We start from the raw sequence: 25,922 nt of genomic DNA, 5'->3' as shown, positions 1-25,922 counted from the left end.
GGGATGTAAACAGGACACTTACCTCAGAAAGGCACATTTGCTATGTAGCGAACAGAGAGGTGCATGCCATTAGTTTGTCAAGCAAGGTACAGAAATTATAAGATGATACATTGTAAGATGTTGCCATAAAATATAGATAAAACATATACTTTTGGTCCGGTGGAAATTAGTTGTGTACATGTAGGAGAGGCTGGAGAACTTTGGAGACCCCAAGAGGCCACTTGGAAAAGTCAAAAAGGCCACTTGGAGAGGCCACTGGGAAAATATTTTTCACTCTAAGCCATGTTGGTAATGAATGATAAAATGTGTTTTAAATTGTTTTAATCAGACAACAGTTCATTTTATCAATTCAAATGACTGTTTATCACTCAAATTTTTAATCTGTGTACATTTTTATTGACTCATGTTTCAAATTCACATGCATTTTTATCTACTCATTTTCATCGATTATTTTTTTGCTGATTTCACCTTTTATAGGAGTCACCCACTTATGATCTTGACAGAATTTAGCACCAAGGTCCTCTAGACCCATATTTATAAGAAAATGGATACAAGGAAAAAAAAAGTAAATTAATTCAGGAGAAGACAGTTTATAGTAAAACTTTGGACCAGTGGGTCCTGGCCATTAAGGGGTTAAGCAAGTCACAATTCTCAGGCAGTATGAGGAGGAAGAAAGATCTTTCTGAAGATTAAAAGCATTAAGTAGTGCACTGTCTTGCAAAAGCCATGAAAATAGTTGATATTTCACAAACACTGAAGAAAAATCATTGAACTGTGAAAAAATATGTGAGCATTTCAGAGCACAGGCGAAAATAGTCAGATAAAGACTTGTTAAGTTGTATGTTAGACACTTTAAAGACGTTAAAATGGTAGCTGTATAAAAGCTATATTTGAGCAGCAGATAGATATTTGAAGCTGAACCTACAGATGCAGGATGCTCCAGAAGCTGGCAGTGCATAAATCTATATATCGATCACCCCTAACCAAAGTTATTAAAGAGAAATAACACAGTCGACACATCGGTTGTTATTCACATAAAAGGACGAACAAATCATGGTGTGGCCTCCATTATCTCCTGAGCTCACTCCTGTTGAGAACCTATATAGCATCTTTAAAAGGAAGATCTGATGGCTTCTCTGACATTGCCACTCTTTGCCCAGAATGCCTGTCATTGCACTGTATAATTTTGGTGGAGCATTCATGAGATCTCTCGCGAGACCAGCATAATGCTTTATGGCACCACATCACACACCAAAAACTATGGGACTTCAGGTAGCTATAAGAAGAAGCTAGCTTGGTATTCCTGGTATAGACATCAGAGGCTGCAAAGAGACTGAAGAAAAAGAAATTGTTGGAGTAGAAGAAAAAGAGAGAGTGACCAAGCAAGAGACCGGACAAGACTTAATCTCGGACTGGTTTTTACTCGTTTACTCATTGGCAAAGCTAAGAGAGATAAAAGGATGAAAGAAAGATTCCGAGCTGGTTTTTTTCCCGACTTTTCCCAACTTATTGGCTGGCTTACTTGTCTTATGTTGGTGCACTTGCTTGATGTTTTGCTATGTTAGCAAAGATGTTGAGTCGCTCATCAGTCGACATGTTTCTTTCACTAAGAATATAAAACTAAGTTTATGCTGTTTTCCAGACCTGCTCATATTGAAAAGAACGTTTTAAATGTTTTTACTCTACATGGATCCGTTATTGAAAGAGTAAATGAGTATAAGTACCTTGGCATGTGGCTTGATATGAAACTTGATTTAAAACTCACATCAGTAAATGTACATATAAACTGAGGCAGAAGCTCGGATTCTTTTACAAACACAAATCTTGTTTCCCTATGCACAGCAGGAAAACTGTTGTAGAGGCAACTTTCCTGTCTGTTCTTGATTACGATCATCTTTAAGGCTCTTGTCAGTCAGATGCCAGAATATATTACTTCCATGCTCACTGTAAAGGATACACGTTACAAAACCCACTCAGATGGTTTTATTTCACTTGAGGTTTCCCGAGTTTTTACTGAGCTGGGTCAAACTGCCTTTAGCTATGGTGCACCAGTGAGTTGAAATAAGTTACAAGGTACTCCAAAGCTTGCCTTGCTCGTTTCTTGTATGGTTTTTAAAAATTTACTTTCTAATTATTTTAGTTCTGTTTGTAACTGTTTAGTTAAATATTTTATTTATCTATTTATTTTTATATTTATTTTTCCATTTTATGAAAAATAAAGAAAATGTGGATTTAGGTTTTTTCCTGGGGCTTTAAGACACTTTCGTTTACATTTATATTATTCTCTTAGGAGCCAGGGCGCCTTAAAAAAATGTAGTTATAGACATGTAATGTATTTCTGCAATTAATGCAATATTTCCACACAAACCAAAACAAATTGTGCAGTATTTCCGCAGTATTTTTCGTTTATTAAAATGATAATGTTGTTTATACAGCACCATTCCTCGATATCAGTGCAGATCAATGTACATCATAGTATATAAACAAAACTGAAAACCTTTTGTGAATTAAATGTGTATAGCAAAAAATGCATAAAGTTCAAACAATATCTGTTAAATAAGGATTAAAGATTAAAAGGAAAATCACCAAAGAAATCACTAAGTTTTCTAGATCAAGCACACAGGTAGGTTTAAAAGACCTACATCCTAGGAATATTTAAAGAGACAATTATCTATATCTAAGGTAGCCTAAATATATATCAAGCATTTACATGTAATATTTGAAGGATTGTTACAAGTGGACTATATTGTGCTGTTGACGTTTTGGCATATTAAAATATAAATGCTTTCTGGCCCACGAATTTGTTAAGATTTTTAATATGAACCTTTTAGTGGTTGAGTTTGACATCTGGCATATAGTATTGGAATTGCGTATTGTTCGGAATTGTATCTAAGCAGCTTGTTGAGGATTATGATTAAAAACCAGTCTTACAAAGCTTTGTATCACTCATTTTTATTGACAGAGATATCCTTTCACCTCTTCTAGCACAACTTTATCTAGAGTTGATATTACTTAAGGCATTAACGAAGGCAGCAACATATGATGTACTGTAATTGCACTTCTTTCTAAGCATAGTTTGCTTACCATTCTTATTTGTAGTGCTCTGAGACTGCAGCATGCTTATACACTTCTCTCATGACATAACTAGATCTAACACATCTTCCATTGTAAGTGCTTAACATGTTGACTAGTACATATAAAACTTATCTTAATTACATTGTTTTTTTCATTCATAAATGCTTCATCAATGTAAAAACCGAAATCACAAGTAAGGCCAATCTTTATATGCTCAGGCAGAGAGTTCAAGCAAGAAGGCAAGGTATGTGCTTTGCTTTGCTGGATGATAAACAGTTAAAAAGACTGGTTCTTGACCTCTCAGTACAATAACTAGGTATTCAGGAGATGAGAACATTCTGAAAGATCTGTACAAGTAAATGTGTCAGGAAAATATAGCTAATCCACCCCAGCTCTTCCCACTATTCATGTGAAAAAAATAATAATTCTGGATAATTCTGATTCTGGAGCTGCTCTGTTTGAATGAAGACAAGTTTCCACCATAAATATAATCTTGTTTTTGCTCACGCATGAACTCATGGACTACAACAGTCTTATTGGTCATTGGTCTGACATTTAAAATAACCATTCTGTGGTATTTCCTTTGAGCTCCCATTCTCTGGATTCAGACACTCAACATTGACATTAGCCAAATATGGCAGTGTTTTGTCTTCAAATTTACTAAGAACTTGTGGTTGGTTTGTTGTTTTTCTACCTGTTTTCATATCAGACATGTTTTAATACCTCCCGGAAGAAATTCCAGTTAATAATATAAGCCAAGTCGTTGTCACACCAGTCTCTGAATCAACAGTTTAGTGTGAAAAGTCTGCTTTCAACAAGTAGCTTGACTTTTTATGTAGTTTGAGGAGACATATTGTTGCACTTCATGTTTTTGCCATATTGCCAGCGCATGCACAACAGTCCCTTTACCACTGAGGCAATCAAGCTGCCAAGCAGAGATATAAGCGATGTTGTAGACTTTGCGATATTGTGAGAGGTAGACTTCTGTAGATCTGTAGTTGCCTATTGCTTTGTATGTACATTTGTATTTTACAAGCACCTTTGATAAGTACAGTTCTTTATTTTACCCCTCAGGTGATCAAATTAAATAAAACAAAAATCCCTTACAGCCTTTTCAAGCCTCTACACTACAAAGAGGTTAGAGTGGACAAAAAGCTACCATTATAGTAATATAAATTTTTATTATATATAAATAGCAGATGAGTGAGTGGAAGAGAAAGATATGCAGACCTAAAAGTTTCCTAAGCCTCTTTATTGAACCCTGGAGTAACGTTGTCTGTGCTTCAGATGAGATCTGCTCAAGTAGCAGCAGTCTGTGGAGAAAGCCTGTTTGGAATGCTCCAGTGCTTATTCCCTGAAGCATGCATCTGAGTAAAAAGTCTTCAACCAGACAAAGAGCGACAAGATTGACATCAGCAGTACAGGTCCAAGCACTGCTCAGGCTTTCAGGAGCACATGCAACACTACATAGCAAACCTGCGGCATTACTGAAAATACATTACCGAAATACAGTTTGTAGCATGTAGTCTAAGCAAAATTGATCAATTTTGTCTTGCGTAACTGAGCCACTCTTATGGTATATGTCCACTACACGCAAAATTGGTATGTAAAATTTTGCCCCCTTTCATTTTTAACGGGACTGTGGGATAGTGACATGCGTGATCTTAACTCGAGGATTGTCTGCACACAATGTAGGTGTGCCTACATAGTTCTGTCTGGAAGAAAGTTCTTGAATTCAACTATTTTCTGTGCAGCTAGTGCAGCCCCGTACTTCTTGAATGCATGATCTTATTCAAAGTGTTTCATCTCTGTATTTATAGCCGAATATGATTTTTAAAATAGTCTATTTGAGTGGGAATGTGTATCACTGTGTTTATTTTAGAACCAAGCTTGCACCCTGTGTTATACACAGACAAGCCCCTCAAGCGTCAAGAGAGCGATATTAACACCACTTGCAGTACAGTTACACGTTTTATATACAGCAGTCTCAGTGTGTTATATCACTGTATTATAAATGGTAATGGTTTATTGAACCTATTGATCAACTGATACATTTCATTTATTGTTGCATCTATACTCTGATTTCTAATAGTGGTGGAACTCTTCTGACCATCAGTGGTACCAATCTGGCCACCATCAAGGAACCCAAGATTCGTGCCAAGTATGGGACTGCAGAGTCCTTCCATGTGAGTATCCTGCACTGTTCTCCACTAAAGACCAACGCATACAGTCTTAAAAACAAATGTGACAAAATAGGATTTTGTAGTAGTGCCATAGAAAAAACTGTCTTACATATTTATCTTACATATCTTCCTTCTTATCTCACTCTTCAGCTTCATTAGGTGTCTTCCTCTGCCTTGTCCCAGAGGTCAGACCTTGTTTACTCTCCCCTCTTCAGGTTTCACTGCAAGGTGTCAGACTGTCTTTCTGTCTTTCACTCGTACACTGTCCGGATCCTCTTTCCCCGTTACTAAAAAAGCACTGTTAAAGAAGCATGAAATCCTCCCAAGGCAGTTTAACCTTTGAAATGTTACAGGATGATCAGCCAGGGTGGGAAAGTGCTCTTTCGGTCTCTTGTACCAGGGGGCATAGCTTAAGTTTCCCCCTCTGAAGCCTCCGCTAAATCAACATATTAGACTTTCAAATTCAAACAAAACACCCAGTGCTTCCTGGAGTGTAAGAGAATGTGGTTTGGTAAGTTTTATTATTTATACTTCTCTCCATTCCTTCTCCTCTCCCTGTCTTTCCCATGACTCCATGCTCCTCAGAACTGCACAGTCTACAATAACTCGGTCATGGTGTGTCTAGCACCATCAGTAGCTCACTCTGAGAGAGGCTTTGCAGAGACTGGCAGCGGACCAGACGAGCTCGGTTTCTACATGGATAATGTCCATGCTCTGATGGTGGTGAATGAGAGCTTCAGCTACTATCCTGATCCGGTGTTTGAGCCCCTGAGTCCAACTGGCATACTGGAGCTCAAACCTTCCTCACCTCTGATACTCAAAGTAAGACTTGCCTCTCTGTGGACTTTTTCTGAACTGTGAGGTGGGCAGCAGAAGCTTCAGCAAAAATGCAGTTATGAAGCAGTTACCAGGATGAAAGGCCTAGAAAGTCAAATACTTTTAAACGTGTGCTATAGAATAAGATTAACAAACTTGAGGTTTGATAAACCATCTTATTTGCTGTCCACTCTGTCAGTTTGCTCCAAAAATTGGCTCATATTGGTGTGCTGCATTCTGCATCCCTTTCACATCAAAGGGCTGATTTGAGATGCCACATGCCTGTGTGGTGATGAAAGCCTTTCTGTTCTCAGAATTCACTGACGGAAGTGAAGAAGAATGCCAAATAATCTTTCTTTGTTAAGTGATAATTTATTAACAAAACCTTTTTACTAATCCCTTGCCTGGTTTATTGGAGGAGAAAAACAGCCCAGCACATTAGCAAAGTGACAAGAAATAAGAAAATGCAATTTGGTGAAATAATCAGGGTTATTTTGGAGATGCATCACATTCTCCACACAATTAATGTCATGTCTTGTTTGAACTAGGGTTGGCAGTGCAAGAAATGGAAAGAGGGAGAGAGAAAGAAATATGGCTTTAAAAGACTTTGTAGCTTTAAGGAATCATTTCATACTTTATAGCATTTGAGTAGTAGTGGAAAGGAGAGTCAAACTAGCCAAACCTTTTCCTGTGACCGTAGTCCCTTTACCACAGACAGAATTGTATTGGGTGTAGTTAAGGCCAGATGCATCAAGCGTTCTGCTGCAGTTTCCAGTGTGAATTGGATCATCCTGCCCATGTGTTTTGTAGGAAACTGGCACATGAGCCTAAACACGCACTTGATGGGCCATGTGCATGAAAAAACACAATGCAAATTGATCTCCTTCATACATAAACATTTGAGAGAGAATTGTGCAAAAAATGGCCAGAGATATTGGAAGTGCAGTTAATCACATATTCTGCTTGTTTTAGTACTACTTCATCAACTAGCAAAAGCCTGTTTTGGATGGAATTTTTTCACTATATTTCCATCATTAAACTTTCATGTTCTCTTTTGTCTCGACCTTATTGTGACAGTGCCACTATAGTTCTGTACCTCTTAAACAATGCGCTTCATGAGTTTGCAGATATTGGGCAACGCTGTGTGCTGTTTGTGATTAGCTACTACCTTAGTAAATTGAACATTAATTTCAAACGCATTGTAAGTGTTTGGTGCGGTTGCATCAAGGCACATTATCGCTGCACCTGAGCATGTACATACATTTGGCTTTAAGTGAGTCGCTCATATGTCCCGATCATGCTGGATTTTAAAGTATGGTCATACTGAAAACACTGTCAGAAGGCTAAATCTACTAATTTCTACGTAGTTGAGGGCAGAAGGAATAACCAATTGCAACAGTCTTTGTAAAGTAGTTTGCGATGCAGTGAAGCCTCCCACTACACTTTTCAAATTCCAGGTCAGAGGGAAACATTCTTGTTGCGTATACAAGTGCATTAAAATCCCATAAATGTGACTCACAAACCTGAAATAGCAGAACTTAATAATAACAATAATAATAATTTTATTTATATAGCACTTTTCATACTGGTAGCAACCTAAAGTGCTTTACAGACAGATGATTTATGTTTTGCAGTAACAGACAAGACAATGACAGATCAAGATAAAAAGAAATACCAAAGAGACTTAGAATTTTAATTAAATGCCATGTTAGTTTTTGTCAGGATCCATGCTGCTGCATTTTGTAAAAGTTGTAGAGGATGTTTTGTTTTCTGAGGAAGCCCAGTAAAAAGAGCATTGAAGTAATCAATTCTTGTTGTACAAATGCATTAACAAGATTCTCTGCTTTGCACTGAGATGGAAAATGCCAAATTTTAGCAATAATTCTCAAACGATAAAAAGCTAATTTCATGACTGTGTTGACATATGGGTTAAAGACCTCAGAATCTAATATTACACCCAGGTTTTGTACTACAGGTTTGGTATGCGAAGCTTAAAGCATAATTGTTTTCAGATGAAGAACGCGTCTTAATCCTCTGCTATCATTCTTAATGGAAGAAAGTAACTGTCATTCTTTCTCTTTACTAAAGGGACGTAACCTGTTCCCAGCAGCACCAGGAAGCTCCAGACTCAATTACACAGTGCTGATCGGGGAAACTCCATGTGTGTTGACCTTGTCTGAGACTCAACTGCTATGTGAATGGCCCAATCTCACTGGCCAACATAAAGTCACCGTATGTATGCTTTTAGCTGTTCCTCAGACTTTTCACTTACTTGCTATAGAGACATGCATTGTTTCTAAGAAAAGCGACTGTGAAGACAGTGGCGTGGTCGAGCGTCGGATGCAAGATGGAGAGCCAGTCATGCCAAACCAGCGGGTTAAGTAGTCACCTGTCTGTTGTTTCTGTCAGCCTACTTATAGCCATGTCTTTTCTCAGTAGGTGGCCCAGAGAGAGAAGATAAATGGAGACACAGAAGGAAGGGGGAAAAAAAGACTCAAGACTGAAAAGTCCATGTGAACGTACCCTTAAATTTTGTAAACTGAGTCATTCGTGTTGTTGTAAAAAAAAAAAAGAAATCTCTGTCTCCACGCCCTGCTTCTCACTCCTCCCAGCCTTCTTTGGCCACCTTCAGTCTTCCGCCACTCAATTGAAGAGCTCCACAAGTGCTTCTGGGTCATCCTGGGGAGTCATTTTCGAGATGGAGCTGGAGTACCGGTTGCTGTCAACAAGCTCCGCATAAGCTTCCTGTCCACCTCTTGGCCCTTGGCCAGGGGCCTGAAGTGGGCCTGGTTTTCCCTCTAGAAATCTAGGTAAGCCTGATGTTGGGTCTGCTGCAGGACAGGGAGAGCGCTTTAACAATTTCTCTAAGCGGTGAGGACTCAATGGCGAAGTTTTCCGCACTTTCCAGGTTTTGGAACCACTGTGATGATCTTTGAGAGGCTGGGAGGAGTGAGGGATTTTTCAGTCTTGAGTCTATTTTTTTGTTTGTTTGTTTCCCCCAATTCCTTCTGCTGAGAAAATACATGGCTATAAGAAAGCTGGCAGAAACACAGGTGAATCTTCTCAGCTTCTTAGTTTAGTTCAGTGAGGCTCGCTCTCTGTCTTGCATGTGATGCTCAACCACACCCCCTCCTCCACAGTGACATTTGTGTCTTGTAGGTGTGTTCTGTCAGTAAGTTGTGTATCATTTGATATGATGGCTCTCCAAGTGTCCAGAATAGTTAGAGGGAAAAATACTTCATATTTACCCTCCTTTTTTATTTTGTGAGGCCACAAGTAAATGTCACATTACATTTTGAGGAAATGTAAAAATGTAGGTGCTTACAGTTATTCTGTTCTTTGAAATTCACTAGTTCAAAAATAGAATTATCTCTTGGTGCTTTCTTCTGTGTGTGGGATGGGTGGTGGGGTACTGTCAGGCAGGACCACAGAGAAGGGACACAGCTGTGCTCTCTCCCTGGGGAAAATGACCTACATACAGCCATGACCTAGTAGGCGACTGGCAAGGGGAATCATCTGTGGGAGTTTTCTTGTGTAAGTGTGTGTGTTGGGCATTTGTTGTATGCTCTATCAGTCATGCAGCTGCTTTGTCAATATGGCAAACCCTTATAGAATGATTCAGGGAAACTTGCCTGTGGTTTTCTTGCTCTGTCAGCCCTTCTCCTCAGTGCTTACTTGATGTGATGTTGATGTTTGTGTGTGAAAAACTAATCTAAAGACTTAACATCATGTTTCATGTTGAGAGGGTGAATGTTTACTCTTTAAAATTATTTGCCAAGTAATTAGCTTTGTCAATATCACAGGTTTAACAGTGGTATGTAAATCATCAGTAACCCATCTTTTCTGACTTGTGTATCTGTCACAGATCCGGGTGGGAGGGTTTGAGTACTCCCCAGGCTCGCTACACATTTACTCAGACAGCCTCCTCACCTTACCTGCAATCATTGGAATTGGAGGAGGAGGAGGGCTTCTCCTGCTGGTGATCATCGCTGTTCTCATCGCATATAAACGCAAGTCCCGAGACGCTGACCGCACTCTCAGACGGCTTCAGCTACAAATGGACAATTTAGAGTCCAGAGTGGCTCTAGAGTGCAAAGAAGGTATTTTGCTGTTGTCAGAGTTGTAGTGGGTTTTGCAATTTAGTGTTATTATTGCTAGAACCTTAGACAAGGGTTTAGGTTAACCGGATTTATTTGAAGATCAAGAGAGAGAAATGCTTGCACCAAGGATGCTTCAATAAATATTTATTGGCTAAATATCAAACTACATCTAGACTACTTTCAATGATAAACAACAGAAAATAAAACAAATAAAAATTAAAGTCAAAAGAAACAGACAGCTCAAGTAAAGTGATTCACAGCTAAATAGTATGAGGCAGTGTGGTTCTTGGGAAGCACCTCGAAACTTAGATGTGAAAGAGCCTCTAGAGAATTAACCTAAGTATGGACTGGAATAACTATATGGGTAGATAGATCTATTAAGAGTTTTCTTATTAAATAAATTGAAGGAGCCAGCTTACGTTGGAGTTGAGGGAACTGACTTCAGGAGGGGCTGTCTCTGGACCGGCTCAATCAAAGGCTGGAGCTCACGCGTTGGTTCATCTCCTCGCTGGTCGGAGATTGCGTCAGCATGCAGACGCGCTCTGTTTCAGTCAGCGACTGGGCAGAGGCCTCTCAGGGCTGCTTGAGGGTGAAGCCTGGGCAGCCTTTCGATGGTCAGTCTGCTCACAGATTAGTGCGTGGCTCTGGGTGCGATGCTGGGTCTCTGTGGTGTCAGAACTGCTCTAACTCCACTGACAAGGTTTAGATTGCAATCAGGCTGGTGATACTAATTTAACTAACTACATCTCTTTTGTAGCATAACAATATAAGTATAATATATAACAATAAGACTAATAAGACAAGTAGTATTGCTTACAGATTATATAAATTGATAATCAAGCAGACAATGCAACAAGTTTTCTTGGGTTCTTTTCTTTATAAGCAAATGTCCTTACAGTGGCAGTGTGTTGTGTCTCATTCTCACCACCTGGGGGTGCTGTGGCTCCATATCTAAATTGTTAATAAAATCTAAATAGGGCTAACTTTGTTATAGATTCTCATAACAACCTAGTTTTTGGGGTCTCCAGACTTCTTGGAATGAACCCTGTTGAATGGTGACAATTTGGGATTGTTCCAGGCAGGGTTTTATGGCTGCCTGGAGTGCCTTTTGAGGCAGAAGGTTGATAACCTCCAGTGGTGTCCATGCTTGGTCCCAGGGTAACTTCCTTTTAAGCTGTAAAACTTGTTAGACAACTTAATCCTGTTTTATGGCTTTTACCTCAGACTTTGTGGAGCCAAAGCTTTTAGTTTGGGTAATGTGGAGAGTTCTTGTAAATAAGAGTGACTTTGGTTCAACCAGATGGTGATGCTCACTACAGAGTTAACATTTGTCTCCTTTTTTAAGTCTGATATCTGCGAAGGTAGAAATGTGAGGTGCTAATAAAGAGTTCTGTAAGTAGTGTAATTCATAAAAATTCATAGAATGGCAATTCAAGAAAGCACATATACTCGTGCCTTATATAACTTTAAAGCAAATTTCACTTATCATTTCACATCACTTACAGTATATTGACAAAAGTATTGGGACACCTACACATTACACCTACAGGAGCTTTTAAGACATCACATTCTAAATCCATAGGCATTAAGTTTCAAGTTTATTTGTCATTTGCACAGCATGTCAGGACATTCATGCCTTGCAATGCTTGTGGTGAGGCACATGTAATCAATCTACACAAAGTAAACAAGTAAAAATAAAAATACAAAGAAAATACTGAAACTGAAACATATTAAATATATACAAAATATACAGAAAATATAGAGACAGGAGGGACCTATATAAGAAAAAAAAAATGTGGAGTTGGTCCCCCCTTTGCAGCTATAACAGCTTCCACTCTTCTGGGAAGCTTTCTATAAGATTTTGGAGTGTGTCTGTGGGAATTTTTGCCCATTCATCCAGAAGAGCGTTTGTGAGGTCAGACACTGATGTTGGACGAGAGGGCCTGGCTTGCAATCTCCGTTTTGGTTCATCCCAAATCTGTTTGATGGGGTTGAGGTCAGGGGTCTGACCACTCAAGTTCTTCCACACCAAACTCACCCAGGCATGCCATTATGGGCCTTGCTTTATGCACTGGGGCACAGTCATGCTGGAACAGAAAAGGGCGTTCCCCAAACCCACAAAGTTGGAAGCATACAATTGTCCAAAATATCTTGATATGCGGAAGCATTAAGAGTTCCCTTCACTGGAACTAAGGGGCCTTGGCCAGTCCCTGAAAAACAATGCAGTCAGGCAGGTAACGTTCTCCTAGCATTTACCAAATTCACACTCGTCCATCAGGCTGCCAGACAGAAGCGTGATTCGTGACTCCGCAGAATACGATTCCACTGCTCCAGAGTCCAGTGGCAGCATGTTTTACACCACTCCGTCGGACACTTGCCATTGTGCTTGGTAATATAAGGCTTGCATGCAGCTGCGCGGCCATGGAAACCCATGCCATGAGGCTCCCAGTGCACAGTTTTTGTGCTGATGTTAATGTCAGAGTGAGACTGGAACTCAGCAGAGTCAGCAGAGCGTTGAAGCACTCAGCGACCCCACTCTGCAACTTTACATGGTCTGCCACTTCATAGCTGAGTTGCTCTGTTTCCTAAATGCTTCCACTTTTTAATAATACCACTTACAGTTAATCATGGAATATCTAGAAGGGAAAAAATTTTGCAAACTGACTTGTTGCAAAAGTGGCGTCCTATTACAGTCGCACGCTCTAATTCAGTGAGCTCTTTAGAAAGATCCATTCCTTTATGTTTAAATTCAGTGTGAATCTGTCTGTAGCTTTTACAAGTCTTCTAATTAATAATTCTATTGCGAATTACCCTCTATATCTTTCAGAACTCGGAGCTCCACCAGTAATAGTAGTCCTGTTCACATCAACATCACAGTGTTGTAATAAAGAAAACGGGTAAAAGAAAACAGTGCTTCCCATTTTGTCCTGAAGACAAAGTTAACACCTAAAATGGAGCTTTATTTGACCCATTTCCTTAATTTGCAAGTTCTGGAATCCCCAGCATATTTTGGTGATGGCTGAATTATGAAGAGAAGGAAAATGAAATATCTCAAAAGTACCATCTCTTTTTTTGGAAGTGTGGGGCCTGTTGTATAATGCTGACATAAACATCCATGTGATAAGGTTTTGATCTGGGATATTTGGTAGGCCAGTATCTTAGGCCCACTGACCTTCCTGGTCATGACCCCATCACGTGTAAAAGTAGTCCACAATGAGATCACTAAGAAACACAGCTGCAGTTGAAGAAGTTAAAAGGGTAGGCAGTGACTTGCTGGGACCTGAACTACTTCTAAAATTCAGAATATTTAAGACTATATTTGACCTATATCTAATTCTCATATAGTGTAATAAATATTAATCCACTTGGCTTTTTTTCTCAGATGGCTTCATTTACCCAGACCTTGCCCTTTTTCAAGTACAGCATGCTGCTCTATAAATGTCCTTTAAACTCTAGCAACTACTGTAACAAGCCAGAAACTGACATGACCAATGGCTAATTAGTGAGTGATCCAGTGCCAGTTTAGATACTGGGACTGCTTAGTGGGGAGATAAATTGGCTTCAGTGCTCTGCTTTACAATAGTAAGAAAATGTTAAAGCAAATACATTTGTGCACAAGTACTATAGTAAGATGTGCATTTTATGTGCTGAACATGTTGAAGCTAGTGGGGAAATGTTTTGACCACTACAATACAAAGACCTTCAATATTTCACATTGCCTTTTTCTCCAAACATTCTCAAAAATCAGCAGTGAGACTGAATGGCAAGCCATGATGTATTTATTAAATTGTCAGACATTTCAAGAAATTGTCAGACATTTCACACTATTTGAGGAAACTGCTCCCATTGGGCTCATTTCATTATGAATAATATCTGTGTAGTACTTTCAAGAAGAAAATTCCACATACAGAGATGGATCTTACTTCTCCACTTTTAGCATCCCAGTGGACAACACAGAGGAACAACAGCTGAAGGAAATTATGCATGACATGCTCTGCTCCTTTATTAATTACCTATTTATGTAATTAATTGACTTTCTTTTCTCGTGAACTTTTTCTCCCCACCTCTTTTCCCTCCTGCTCTTTTGGAAAGCACACCAAACCTGGTTACACATTAACAGATTGACAGACACAACTTTGTTCTTGTTACCTGAATAAGCTACTCTGTTTTAGTCAATGTCAGGCACATGGTAATTATCTTAAAGGTTATCTTTTTAAACTGTGTACACAAAGCATTTGTTGCATTCCTCTAAGGTTCAGAAGAACCTAACTGTGACTTTATTCATTATGCACAGCATCTCACAGTGATCTTTCTGATTCCACATTCTTAGAAAACCAACCCAAGTTAAATTTTGCAATCATAATGAATCTTCTGTCCTCTCCTCTGTGACCTGCAGCATTTGCAGAACTCCAAACAGATATCCATGAACTGACTCAAGAGTTGGATGGAGCTGGAATACCTTTCCTGGACTATAGGACCTATGCCATGAGAGTGCTCTTCCCTGGCATTGAGGACCACCCAGTGCTCAAGGAGATGGAGGTACGGGTCAGTACATCACTGATAAAATGATAACTGACTCTGACTCCTGACACTGACAGCAGAATAAAATGCAAAATGAGCACAGGTACATAACACCCAGCTTTTACTCAGGTTTTATTTGACACAGAGCCTTGCATTTTATTTTTATTTAATGCCATCTAGTGGTTATATAATATGTTTATATTGCACATATCATCAGCATAATAATTCGAGTGAAAAATTTAATCTTTGAATATTTACATGAATTTCAGAATTTCTTAGTATTTTGTATGTCCTTCTTTTGCTTAATGACTGTGTGTGCTCAAGCTGGCATGGTGTCCCTAAGTTTGTGCAAAAGCGTCTGATTAGTAGATCGTAGACCACTGTAGTTGTGCATCATTCTGTAGTCCTCATTATGCCCATATTAGGAGCTTTTGGAAAATCACCTCGGAAAATCACACCCTGTGTTAAATAAAAGTGAGATCTGCATCTGCATGCGGCAGGATGTTTAGAAGGACCAATAGTAAATTTATGGCTGACTGCTAAAGACATGTCTCACAGCCCCCATACTGATAAATTGTGACTTTTGAAAATTCCTTTCCTTGTCTCTGACACCCATACATCTCACCTTCCCCCACAAAGAGAGACATCTTATCTAAAACAAAGGCCAAACATGGCCCACCAATCAACTCTGGGTGAGGGCACTGTTGAGACCTCACAAATCCCTGAGCAGACCCCTCGGTGTGGCCAGATACTCTTAAGTGCATTCCTTCAGTATCATAAATTTGGGGTCTGTGCAGAGGCTAGGCTCCTGAGAGCCTTGCTTTCTGGCAAATTATTCACAATGTGATCTTTAATCAAGTATCAATCAAATGCCTTTCCTTTATCAAACTGTGAAGAACACCTCTGTTACTGTTAACATGTTGCCTTGTCAGGCGTGAATTGATTAATCCCTGCCAAAGGGAATTAATACCTAACTTTCTACACTATATTCTTTTATATTCTAGTAGTTATTTTGATTCTTGAATTGTAACCCTTCCTCACTGATCTAGGTTATTGTATTGATCTTTGATCATTCACAACTATATTCATTTCACCCATTATATAATTTTTCTTTTTCTTTTGTTTGAGAAACAACCCATGTATTTCGTGATCACTGTTAATCTTATATATCTGCTTTTCTTGCAAGTCTTCTTGTAGTGTTATTAGAAGCAGGATTCTAAAGTTTGTACACTTTAATCATAGAGTTTCTCCCAACATATCTACAGAATTATTGATGATTACGTACTCACTTTTATTATGTAACCGTTCATGTAAGCATTGTTTAGAAATAGTAATGTGACGTATAACCTCGAAATTGTCTTAACAAGTTAATTCTTTGTCTAAGTAGTTCCTACTTCTTATATGACTAGAATGGTTAAGGATTCGACTTATTGTATGTAACCATATCATGGTTAACGTTAAGGGATAATGATCTGTAAGCTCCATAGTCATTTGCAATAGTCACTATGGAAACAATAATGTTTTATATGTGAAATTGCATGCTTCTTTGACTTAAGTGTAACCACACCCAGAATCTCCAAAGGATTATGTGACACTTGAGCAGCATTCAAAGAAATTGCATATTCATTATAGGTAACCTAACAAACCCACCAAAACCTTTTCCCTGCCTTAGCTCTGCCTTAGCTCCACCCCTCAAAGTTCTTTCTTTAAAGCCAGCAAGAAAGAGAAACAGGGGAGAGAACGAGAAGAAGAAACACAAAGACAGGGAAAGTTGGCCCTGAAGGGAGCGAGACAGCCAACATGTAACCTTAACGAAACTCCAAGTAGAGAAGCCCGTTCTCCTCGTTTTGCACTTTAGCTAAGTTCTGCAGATCTTAAATGTTAGTTGTTTGTCTTGTATCTTAATCCGTTTTGTTTCATTTACTCAGTAATCTTAAAGTGTTGTAACTGTAAGGTTAGACTATTGAAGAGCTGCATCTAGCTGCGTATGTTTTTCAAGTTTCGTCAATCTATTTTGAAAGTCTAATTGCCAACGATAGGCCGCTCAGAACCTAGTTTTAGAACAGAAACAGAGGCAAAACAGTGCTGGCTGAAATCCAGAGCCTGCTCCGACCACCGCCTGCCTCCATCACCAAGAAGAAGATCTGCGCTCCTCACCGGAGAGGCCGCCAAGCGTCGCCGGAAGCCTGCCTTGCCAGTGGGGTCCAGTCCAAAGCATTGACCAAGGGCTTGCACCTGTAGCGGCCTTGCCTTTGACCTGCAGACCCTTCCTAGACTGTGTGAGCAGCGGCTTCTCTTCCTCAACGTGGCACGCGCATCAACACGGCTCTGAGGTGTCCAGCAGCTTTGACCTTTGACCTGCGGACCCCGCTCCAGCCCATGCCAACAGCGGCCTCTCTTCCCCTCAATGCGACACGGGCATCACCGCAGCTCTGAGGCATCCAGGTCGTAGATTCACTCGCACTGCCCTTTGTGGCCTCAGTCGTACTGTGATTTTGCTTTTCTTTATTGACACTTAGGCCAGCTTTACACTAGTGTTAGGGTTGTTCTGCTTGCTGCTCAAAAGCCACATAATTTGGAAAATCAGCTAATCTTAGTACTCTTGTTCAGTATATTCAATATCTCTGGTTTCTTTCCATAACTAGTAATCCAATATTTAGCACCTATATACCTTTGTAATCGATTGCTTTGTGTTTATATACCTCTATCAATAAATAACCCTTTATTATAGTCATCTCTGTCACAGTGTGCATATGAAAAACTTCAATTTGGTCCCTGGACCATGGTCAAGCCCTCACTTGAATTTAATTAAAATACCTGTGTCTTACGGTAAGTGGGAAATTAGGTGCTTTTGAGGCCTTGTCCCGCTACAGTGTGATAGACTTCTTTTCATCTGCCTTCAGTCTGCACATGGAAATGTACACTGACAAAACGTCCTTAAGGAGGCTGCCAGTCTAATGATGTGAATACAGTGCACAATAGCATTAGCTTACATGTAGCAATATTCATATTTCAACTCTTTACTGACCTCGTAATTCAGAGGATCCAGTGGTATTCGAAAGAAGAGTGTTCATAGGACGAAATGTATCGGGTTCTGAACACAGAGTGCGATAGAGGATGGAGCTTAGATGCAGAGTTCCTAATATGGACATAAGAGCATGGGGCCGACTACAAAATGACGACATGACTACAGTGGTCTATATCCACCCGAGAGTCATCTGGACATGTGTTTTAATGGTTTTCCCTGAATTTGCTCCCAGGTCCCTGGCATAATTAAGTGACTGTATGTTCGGCTCATACTTTTATTGCTTTGTGTAGCTTCCCTCCCTAAAGCAACCTACAGTACTATAGGCCTTCCCAAGAGGCAGCAAATTTCATTCAGCTCAGCAAAGAAGAATCAAGACTTTTTATTAGACTGTTGTTGGAAAAACCCTTTGTTAAATAATGTGGTATGTGAGAGGCATGTTACAAAAATACAGTGGAAGTCTGTTGTTAGACTGTAAGGTACTGCTTCCAAGGTGCTGATTTTAAATGTACCTCTGCAAAACTTTGCGTTGTTCTTGGTTTGTTCTCAGGTTTTTTAGAGATTGAAGGGCTGACTAAAGTATAGGTATAGTGGGTCGTTGAAGAAGAATGTGTTGCTACATTTCACCCCTTGGTGTGGAGTTGAAAACTGCTTCCTGCTGCCTCTTTCTTTGCTGTCCTTTCCTTTTCTGTTTTTTCCTTCTTTCTCAAACACGTCACCATGAATTTGGGGAGCAGAGCTTCTGAGGGAACAAATGAAGGGAAAGGTGTATTTTTTTTTTTTTTGCTGTTGAGAATTCTGCGCCTTTAAATGTGGCATCCAGCCCCACTCTCGATTGGTATCAGCCAATCATACTGAAAGGGGATTGACGATCGATATCAGCCCCAAAAACACTGATTGGGCCATCTTTAGTTTGAATAAAAGGTTTATCGTTCCAAGTACAAGTAGACCTCAATTTGAGGGGAGATGCAAGAGAATGCCATCTTCCAGGTAAAAAAAATAATACTAAATGAAGGGAAAAAAAACAAAAATCATGGAAAACGGTTGTCTTGTTTCTACATCCCCTTTGTATTAATGTTTTTAAATGTCTGTTATAGATATTTTAATTTCTTCCAAATTTGAGACTTAGATACCAAGTTGCCAAACCCTGTCAATTTTGACAATGAAAAGAAACTGTTCTCAGTCTTACCACCACAAACTTACATGTTCTACTAGAAGAAAAGACCTCATAAACAAGACAATAACCATTCAGTGCTGCAGAAGAGATTAGCTCTTCTGAAATGTGTGGCTATAAGATTTCCCTTGGCTATTCTTGGCATTGACCAAAATCCATTTTTTTTCTTCCCCACATTTTTTTATGTACTTGTACAGATGCACCTGAACATAAAAGCTAGTTAGAATGCAGATGCTTACACCAAACAAGATCGATTTCTGAGTCACTGGCAGAGTCATGATACAACTACCATTATCTGGTTTATACGTCTTAGAACCAAGATTCAGCTACATTTATTGTCAGTGTAATTTCAACTGTGACTTGCTTTGCGCTGTGTTCTCAGGTGCAAGCAAATGTGGAGAAGGCTCTGACACTGTTCGGTCAGCTCCTGACCAAGAGGCACTTCCTACTGACATTTATCCGCACTCTGGAGGCTCAGCGCTCCTTTTCCATGCGTGACCGTGGCAACGTGGCATCCCTCGTCATGACTGCTCTGCAGGGGGAGATGGAGTATGCTACAGGAGTGCTCAAGCAACTACTCTCAGATCTTATAGACAAGAACCTGGAGAGCAAAAATCACCCCAAACTGCTGCTCCGCAGGTATAAGAATATTCCTGTATACACACAGACGCATTTGCTCAAGAATCACACCAGAGTACTACTCTGCATTTATGAGAGATTTTGCATACAGTCAAACAATATGATCACGCCGTCCCACCAACCCACACAGAGACATGTATTTAAGAGCCGTGTCAAGCTGCTGCTTAAAGTGTGAGAGAAAATACAAACACAAAACTGATGTTTTGTTCCCAATCTCTCTTGGCTTTGTGAAGTTGTTATAAAGCCTTGAATGAATATCTGAGAATACCCACTGCCAATCATTGAAAGAGACTGAAAAAAGTGCTGACACAGAGGGAGTCCAACAAAGTGTTGAAGGTGCTAAGAACTTCTGATTTACAAGCATTTTTTCTTGTATTTCCTGTTTAGCACGGAAGAGTTTTTTTGTGTTTTTATTGAATTCAGATTATACTTAGTAGAATAGAAAAGATGTCCATGGTGAACCCTCACTGTGCAAGACTCTCTGATCTGTCCTAAATGCTGCAGTTGTGCTAGAATGTTTGTGAACCCTTTAGAATTCTGGGTTTCTACATCAGTCTGATTTAAAACTGATGTGAGAATATGACTTAATAATTGCCTTTTATGCAGGGGAGTAAAGGGAGTTAGTAACTCTTGATGGGTGCATTACTGAAGAGAAGAAATGGCTTCTGCCACTCCTCAGGGAGGCAGGGAGGAAATGGAGAAGTGCAAAAGTATTTGCGCTCCTTTACCTTTACCAGCCACAGATGAATTAAGAGCATAAAAGTCTATTAATTACTGCAAGCTTTAATTACTCCCCTTCTGAGAGAACATTTAGGGGTCAGCAACAGGTTGACCTTTAATCAAAGAAGTTGCCCAATTACTGTAATACTATGGATTTAATGAAGATTGGTTTGTTAAAAAAACAGCTGTACATTTGTTCTTCACAGGACATAATATTCTACTAATTGAGATTTTGTAAGATTTTGTGTTCATGTACCATTTCTCTGTGTATATCTCTTTCTTAGGACGGAATCTGTGGCTGAGAAGATGCTTACAAATTGGTTCACCTTCCTCTTGTACAAATTCCTGAAGGTAACTGAATATACACACACAATCCCCAGTGCACAATGCTGAGCGGAAATATATGAGCACAATATGCTGAAATTTTACTGTTTCAGTGATAACTACAAGTATCTTCAAAGTCAAAATGAGCAAACTGTTTTCTTTCTCTCAGATTTCTTCAAATACACATGCACACACCACTTTCAGCACAGGAGTTAAAAGTAAGAACACTTTCAGCAGGGCTCTGACATGGTGAAAAATAAAGAGGCACAAGCTGTCAGTCAGAGGAGGTACAAGATAGAGCAGTCCCCTTTAGCTCCTTTCTTTCTGAAGCATAGCCTCTCCTCACAGCATGGCTTTCTCTACTACCTCTCAGTCATCCTCTCCTACTTCCATTGTTCTTTTATTGACAGTCCCCTCTATTTCTCCCTATATCCTGCTTTTCTCTCCGTGACTCCACTCAATGTGCATGATTGAGCAGTAGGAGGCCTCCTTCTTTTCCTCTCTCACTCTCCCTTTTCCTCTCTCTTTCTGTCTTCTATCACTCTAACTCTCTCTCTTAAGCTTCCACACTCTCTTTCTAGTCCAGTCATGCAGAGTCTTAGCGCTCACTGAAAAGACTTTAATCAACAGAAAACGCAGAGGCTACTACGTTTTTATGTCTTTAGGACTTACAATTGGGTTAGAGAACTGAAAAAAAACTATAGATTTAGAATTATGTAGATGTTGTTAAAAGAAGACAAAATTCTTGAATTGTTTAAGAGAACTTTTTATGTCAAAACCAATAAAGTGAGTGCAAGTATTCTTAAATTTCATGTTCTTTTGAAATTTATCAGCTTCACAATTCAGATTGCTTTACATTACTTCTGTCTTAGTGACAAACACTGAGCAAAGCCATTGTAGGCAAACTTGAGTGCACGATGATTATGAACAATGTAGTCTCAGAATGAGATAAGCTTGATAACTGTGACATTAACTAGCTAAGGCATATTATTTTTGTCTAAAATATTTGAGGAAAATGTGCCTAAATTGAACCTTTAGAAGACGTGTTTATCTCCAGTGACAGATAAAATCGGAATTAGTTTTCACTTGTAATTTTATGAAACAGACATAAAAATTCTAAATTCTTTTGTAAACACTGATTCTAAGATTTCAGTCCTCGTTTTCCTGACTTCAAAACCAAAACACTCAAGTGTAAACCTCTTAACTCAGAATGTGAAGTGAATAGAAATGTAATTCATGGCATAACTACGTAATATTCAGTAATGACAAATAACTATAGGCTTAGACCTCTTTCTTAGTCTGCAGGAAATATAATTAGAGAAATACTTGATTAATACACCATGTTTAATAATAGCAGCAAACAGCAATAAAGACATAATATGTGTAAACTCACTGTGTGTCCTGGCAACCAATTTAAATTGTGCAGCAGTTAATGGGTAGTAAACATCCTTTGCAAACCAAGGACAAAAGAAGAGTGGTAGGTTGACTACATGACTTAATAAACCTTGTTTGGCGAGCAGCCTCTTACTAAATGTTGTGCCCATATCTAAGCTTGATCTCAGTGTAGCATCTGAAAGTAAAATCATTAAACTTGTTATTGCAAACTATCATAACATATACTGACTCTCAGATGACTTTGTCGGTATTACACAAGCATCGTTGACAGCTCGTTGTAAGTCATCTATAACGTTTAGATACTATAGTGTTTTTATTAGCATTCAGGCCATTGCTTTTTGAACAAGGTCTGCTTAAGGCTGTACTCTGCAATAATTTATTTTTTACCTCTATATTTGAGGATATTTCTCTGCTGTCAGCCCTGTGCGTGTGTAGTGTCTGACTCATCGTTTGCTAGGTCTCTCTTTCTCTCTCTCTCTCTCTTTATCTCTCTCTCTCTCTCTCTCTAATGAAACTGAAGTGTAAAGATGTACTGAAGTGATAAGATCTCTGAAAGGCATGCTGTAAAGGGGGTCTGCAAAAGTGATGTATCACCTTGACTGGCAACTTCATCCAGTTTGAATAATTGTACTTCATCCTATTAAAAGACATGATCATGGCCTTTATAATTAGCTTATTAGTTGGGTCTGTTAGAGCAGGAAGAACACAAAAATATGCAGGACAGTGGAAAATAATAGGTCACTAAATATATATAATGTCCCTAAAAGTGTACCATTTCCCCAAAAAGGTTGGGATACTGTGGCAAATGTAAATAAAAACAGAATTCACTGACATGCAAATCAGCTAATTAGGTTAATTGGCAACAGGTCAGTAACATGACTGGATATAAAAAGAGCATCCGAGAGAGGCTGTCTTTCAGAAGTAAAGATAGGTTCACCACTCTTTGAAAGACCGCGTGGGCAAATAGGCCAACAATTCAAGAATAATATGTTTCTCAACATAAAATAGCACAAAAGAACATTTACGCTACATAATATTATTAATAGATAAACTGGAGCAATCTCTGTATGCAAGGGACAAGACAAAAGCCAGTATTGGACTGCCCTGATCTTTGGGCTGCACCACATTTAGAACAGACCTGATTCTGTTGTGGGAATCCCTGCAATTGCTCAGGAACACTTTCGAAAACCACTGTGTATGAACACAATATGTCACTGCATCTGCAAATGCAAGTTAAAGCTCTATCATGCAAGAAAGAAATCATATATAAGCAGGATCCAGAAACGCTGAGTTTATTCAAGATGGACTGAGGCAAAGTTGAAAAGTGCCCTGTGGTCCAACAAATCAAAAATTGAAATTCTTTTTGGAAATCATGGAGACCTTGAACTGTGTCCCAACTTTTTTGGAAATTTTTACCTAGACCAGTGGTTTCCACATCCACTGCTTCTCATCAAGGGCTTTGTCATTAGCACCCCAGTGGCCCACCCTGTCGTTTTAAGTACTTCCTCTGTCTTTAAGAGTGCTTTTTCCAAGCTGTGAGTAAGGTTAATGGTTGTATTGATAGGTAAGTCCTTTTGATTATTTGAATACAGTGAACATCAAGTAAACAGCTCTAGCTCTATGTACCTAAAATTTAACTCATAGTATTTCAGTGATAGTTTTTGAATGCGTTGATTGCAGGACACTGTGCCTCTCTCGAGAGGGAGGTTTAGCTGCTATGTTCCTACTTCTGGCTGTTTTCACTTTTTATTATGAAAGTAATCAATACAAATAAAGGCCTGTGAACAATTTAATGACAGGTGGATTTCTCTTTCTCTTAAAGCCTAATATGTAACATGTCTTTACTTGTAATTAGTATTCATAAAAATAGATGCATCCATCAAAAACTCTTCTTGCATGTGTTCCTGAGGTCTTTGTCTTTTTTTTTTTTTCACTGTGTGTTTTTACAGGAGTGTGCTGGGGAACCTCTGTTTATGTTGTACTGTGCTATAAAGCAGCAGATGGAGAAAGGCCCCATAGATGCCATCACAGGAGAGGCGCGCTACTCCCTTAGTGAAGACAAACTTATCAGACAGCAGATCGACTACAAGACCTTGGTCAGTGCAGTGTGTCAGTGCAGCATGACGTACATAAACAAACAGTAAATATACACTTTTACACTGACCTACCTCCCCACCCTCACCTTGAACTGTATACTGTGATCCACACATGCAAACCCTTAAATGGCCAGGGTCTGCCGGTGGGCCCAAAGTTTTACTACACACTTCTGTAACCTAAGAAAAACTCAGTTATTTTAGACACCGCTTGTATCTTTCATAAGTACTGTTCTTGGTTCACAAACTGAAACTTGAGTTCATGGCCTGCAGTGTATTTTAGAAAGCTGAATTTCTCTGAGGGCAGTCAAAGTTAGGCTAAAGTTATCCAGTTTACTGAGAATCCCTGTTTTATGAACCTCACCCTGGTTGACAACATATGCTAGATCTTTTAAATCTGCATGTGTTTCTGGTATACTTAACAAACAAAACAAGCAACTGATATATTTGTCTATCTTGATAGACCCTACACTGTGTGAACCCAGAGAATGACACTACTCCAGAGGTGACAGTGAAATGCCTGAACTGCGACACCATCACCCAGGTGAAGGAGAAACTGTTAGATGCTGTTTATAAGGGCAGTCCCTACTCTCAAAGACCCAAAGCTGGGGACATGGATCTGGGTAAGAACTGCAGAAATGTGTGAAAAGATGGATAAATTAAAGCAGCGTTTCTCAACCCAGTCTTCAGAGCCACCAGATGAGAGTCACATTTTTACAATATGCTAGCTCCCAGCACAATTGAGCCAAGCCACTGACAACACTGAATACCTGTTGCAGGTGTATGGGAGTTAAGTAAGAACAAAAATGTATACCTGCGCGTTGGCCCAGAGGACTGGGTTAAGAAACACTGAATTAAAGCATAACAAGTATGTAAAGTTTTCCAAAGAACTCTACATGTTGACTGTAGAGCTTCATTACATGAAGTGTGTCCGTGTTTGCCATGTGTTGTGTCCAGTGTCCATGTATCAGTTATCACTCCAGTCACAAAGCATTCTTTTGAGCCACAGTTATGGTGAAGGCCTACTCCTGCTGTAAACCTCATATCTGTGCTTTCAGTACTACATTAAAGAGAATATTTGAGTAAAGTTTGTTATTAGTATGGGTACTACAGAGTGAGTTTTGGACAAGGTCTGCTCAAGGTTGCAGAGCCTTTGCTCAACGTGAGCCTTTGTCCCTCAAGTACTTATGCTTCCTTGCTCTGGAGCGGTTATTCTGATGTCTGTCCAATCTGTCTAGTGTGTTGGTGTGCCAATATGTGTGTGTATACACAGTATCTCCCGACACTCATTGCCCATTTTATTCACTGCTATTTATTTTGTTCACCCCTATTAACCCAACTCTCCAGTGATTAGGACCCCCACAGAACCACTTCTGAGCAGGTATTATTATTATTATTTGGGTGGTGGACCATTCTCAGCACTGCAGTGGCAGTGACATGGTAGTGTCACGTTAGTGTGTGTTGCTTTAGTACAAGTGGATCAGAAAGCAAAGTTGCTGGAGTTTTTAAACCCTATATACACTTACTGTCCACTTAATTAAACATGAGATAATAGCTCACCTGTTGCTGCACAGTTTGTGTCAGTCATCTTCTAGTCCACCATCTGTGGTTAGTTCCTATCCACAAGACGGTGATGGCTGGATTTTTTGATTGGCGGACTGTTGTAAGCCCAGCAGTGACACTGAGTGGTTAAAAAAATCCATCAATACTGCTGTGTGATCCATTCAGCAGCACACACACCCACCCACTACCTACATGCCACTACCATGTCAGTGTCACTACAGTGTAGAGAATTATTCACCACCCAGATAATACCTGTTCTGTCCTGAACACTGATGAAAAGGGGAAAAAAAAAGC

The 25,922-nt window shown here is 39.4% G+C and overlaps 1 protein-coding gene across 1 annotated transcript in view; it reads left to right on the top strand.

Moving 5' to 3' along the window:
• plxna1a (plexin A1a) overlaps positions 1–25,922 on the top strand; it is a 326,999-nt gene that overhangs the window by 285,374 nt on the left and 15,703 nt on the right. The window contains 9 exon segments of the mRNA XM_036590727.1: positions 5,168–5,261; positions 5,844–6,080; positions 8,163–8,306; positions 9,940–10,174; positions 14,571–14,719; positions 19,277–19,533; positions 20,538–20,604; positions 23,922–24,068; positions 24,529–24,688. Of these exon segments, the coding sequence (XP_036446620.1) occupies positions 5,168–5,261; positions 5,844–6,080; positions 8,163–8,306; positions 9,940–10,174; positions 14,571–14,719; positions 19,277–19,533; positions 20,538–20,604; positions 23,922–24,068; positions 24,529–24,688 (1,490 nt within the window).

The sequence above is a fragment of the Colossoma macropomum genome, unplaced genomic scaffold, assembly GCF_904425465.1.
Source record: "Colossoma macropomum unplaced genomic scaffold, Colossoma_macropomum, whole genome shotgun sequence".
NCBI classification, from domain to species: domain Eukaryota; kingdom Metazoa; phylum Chordata; class Actinopteri; order Characiformes; family Serrasalmidae; genus Colossoma; species Colossoma macropomum.
Note: the sequence above shows the minus strand (reverse complement) of the source record. Positions and strands in the feature narration are given on the sequence as shown.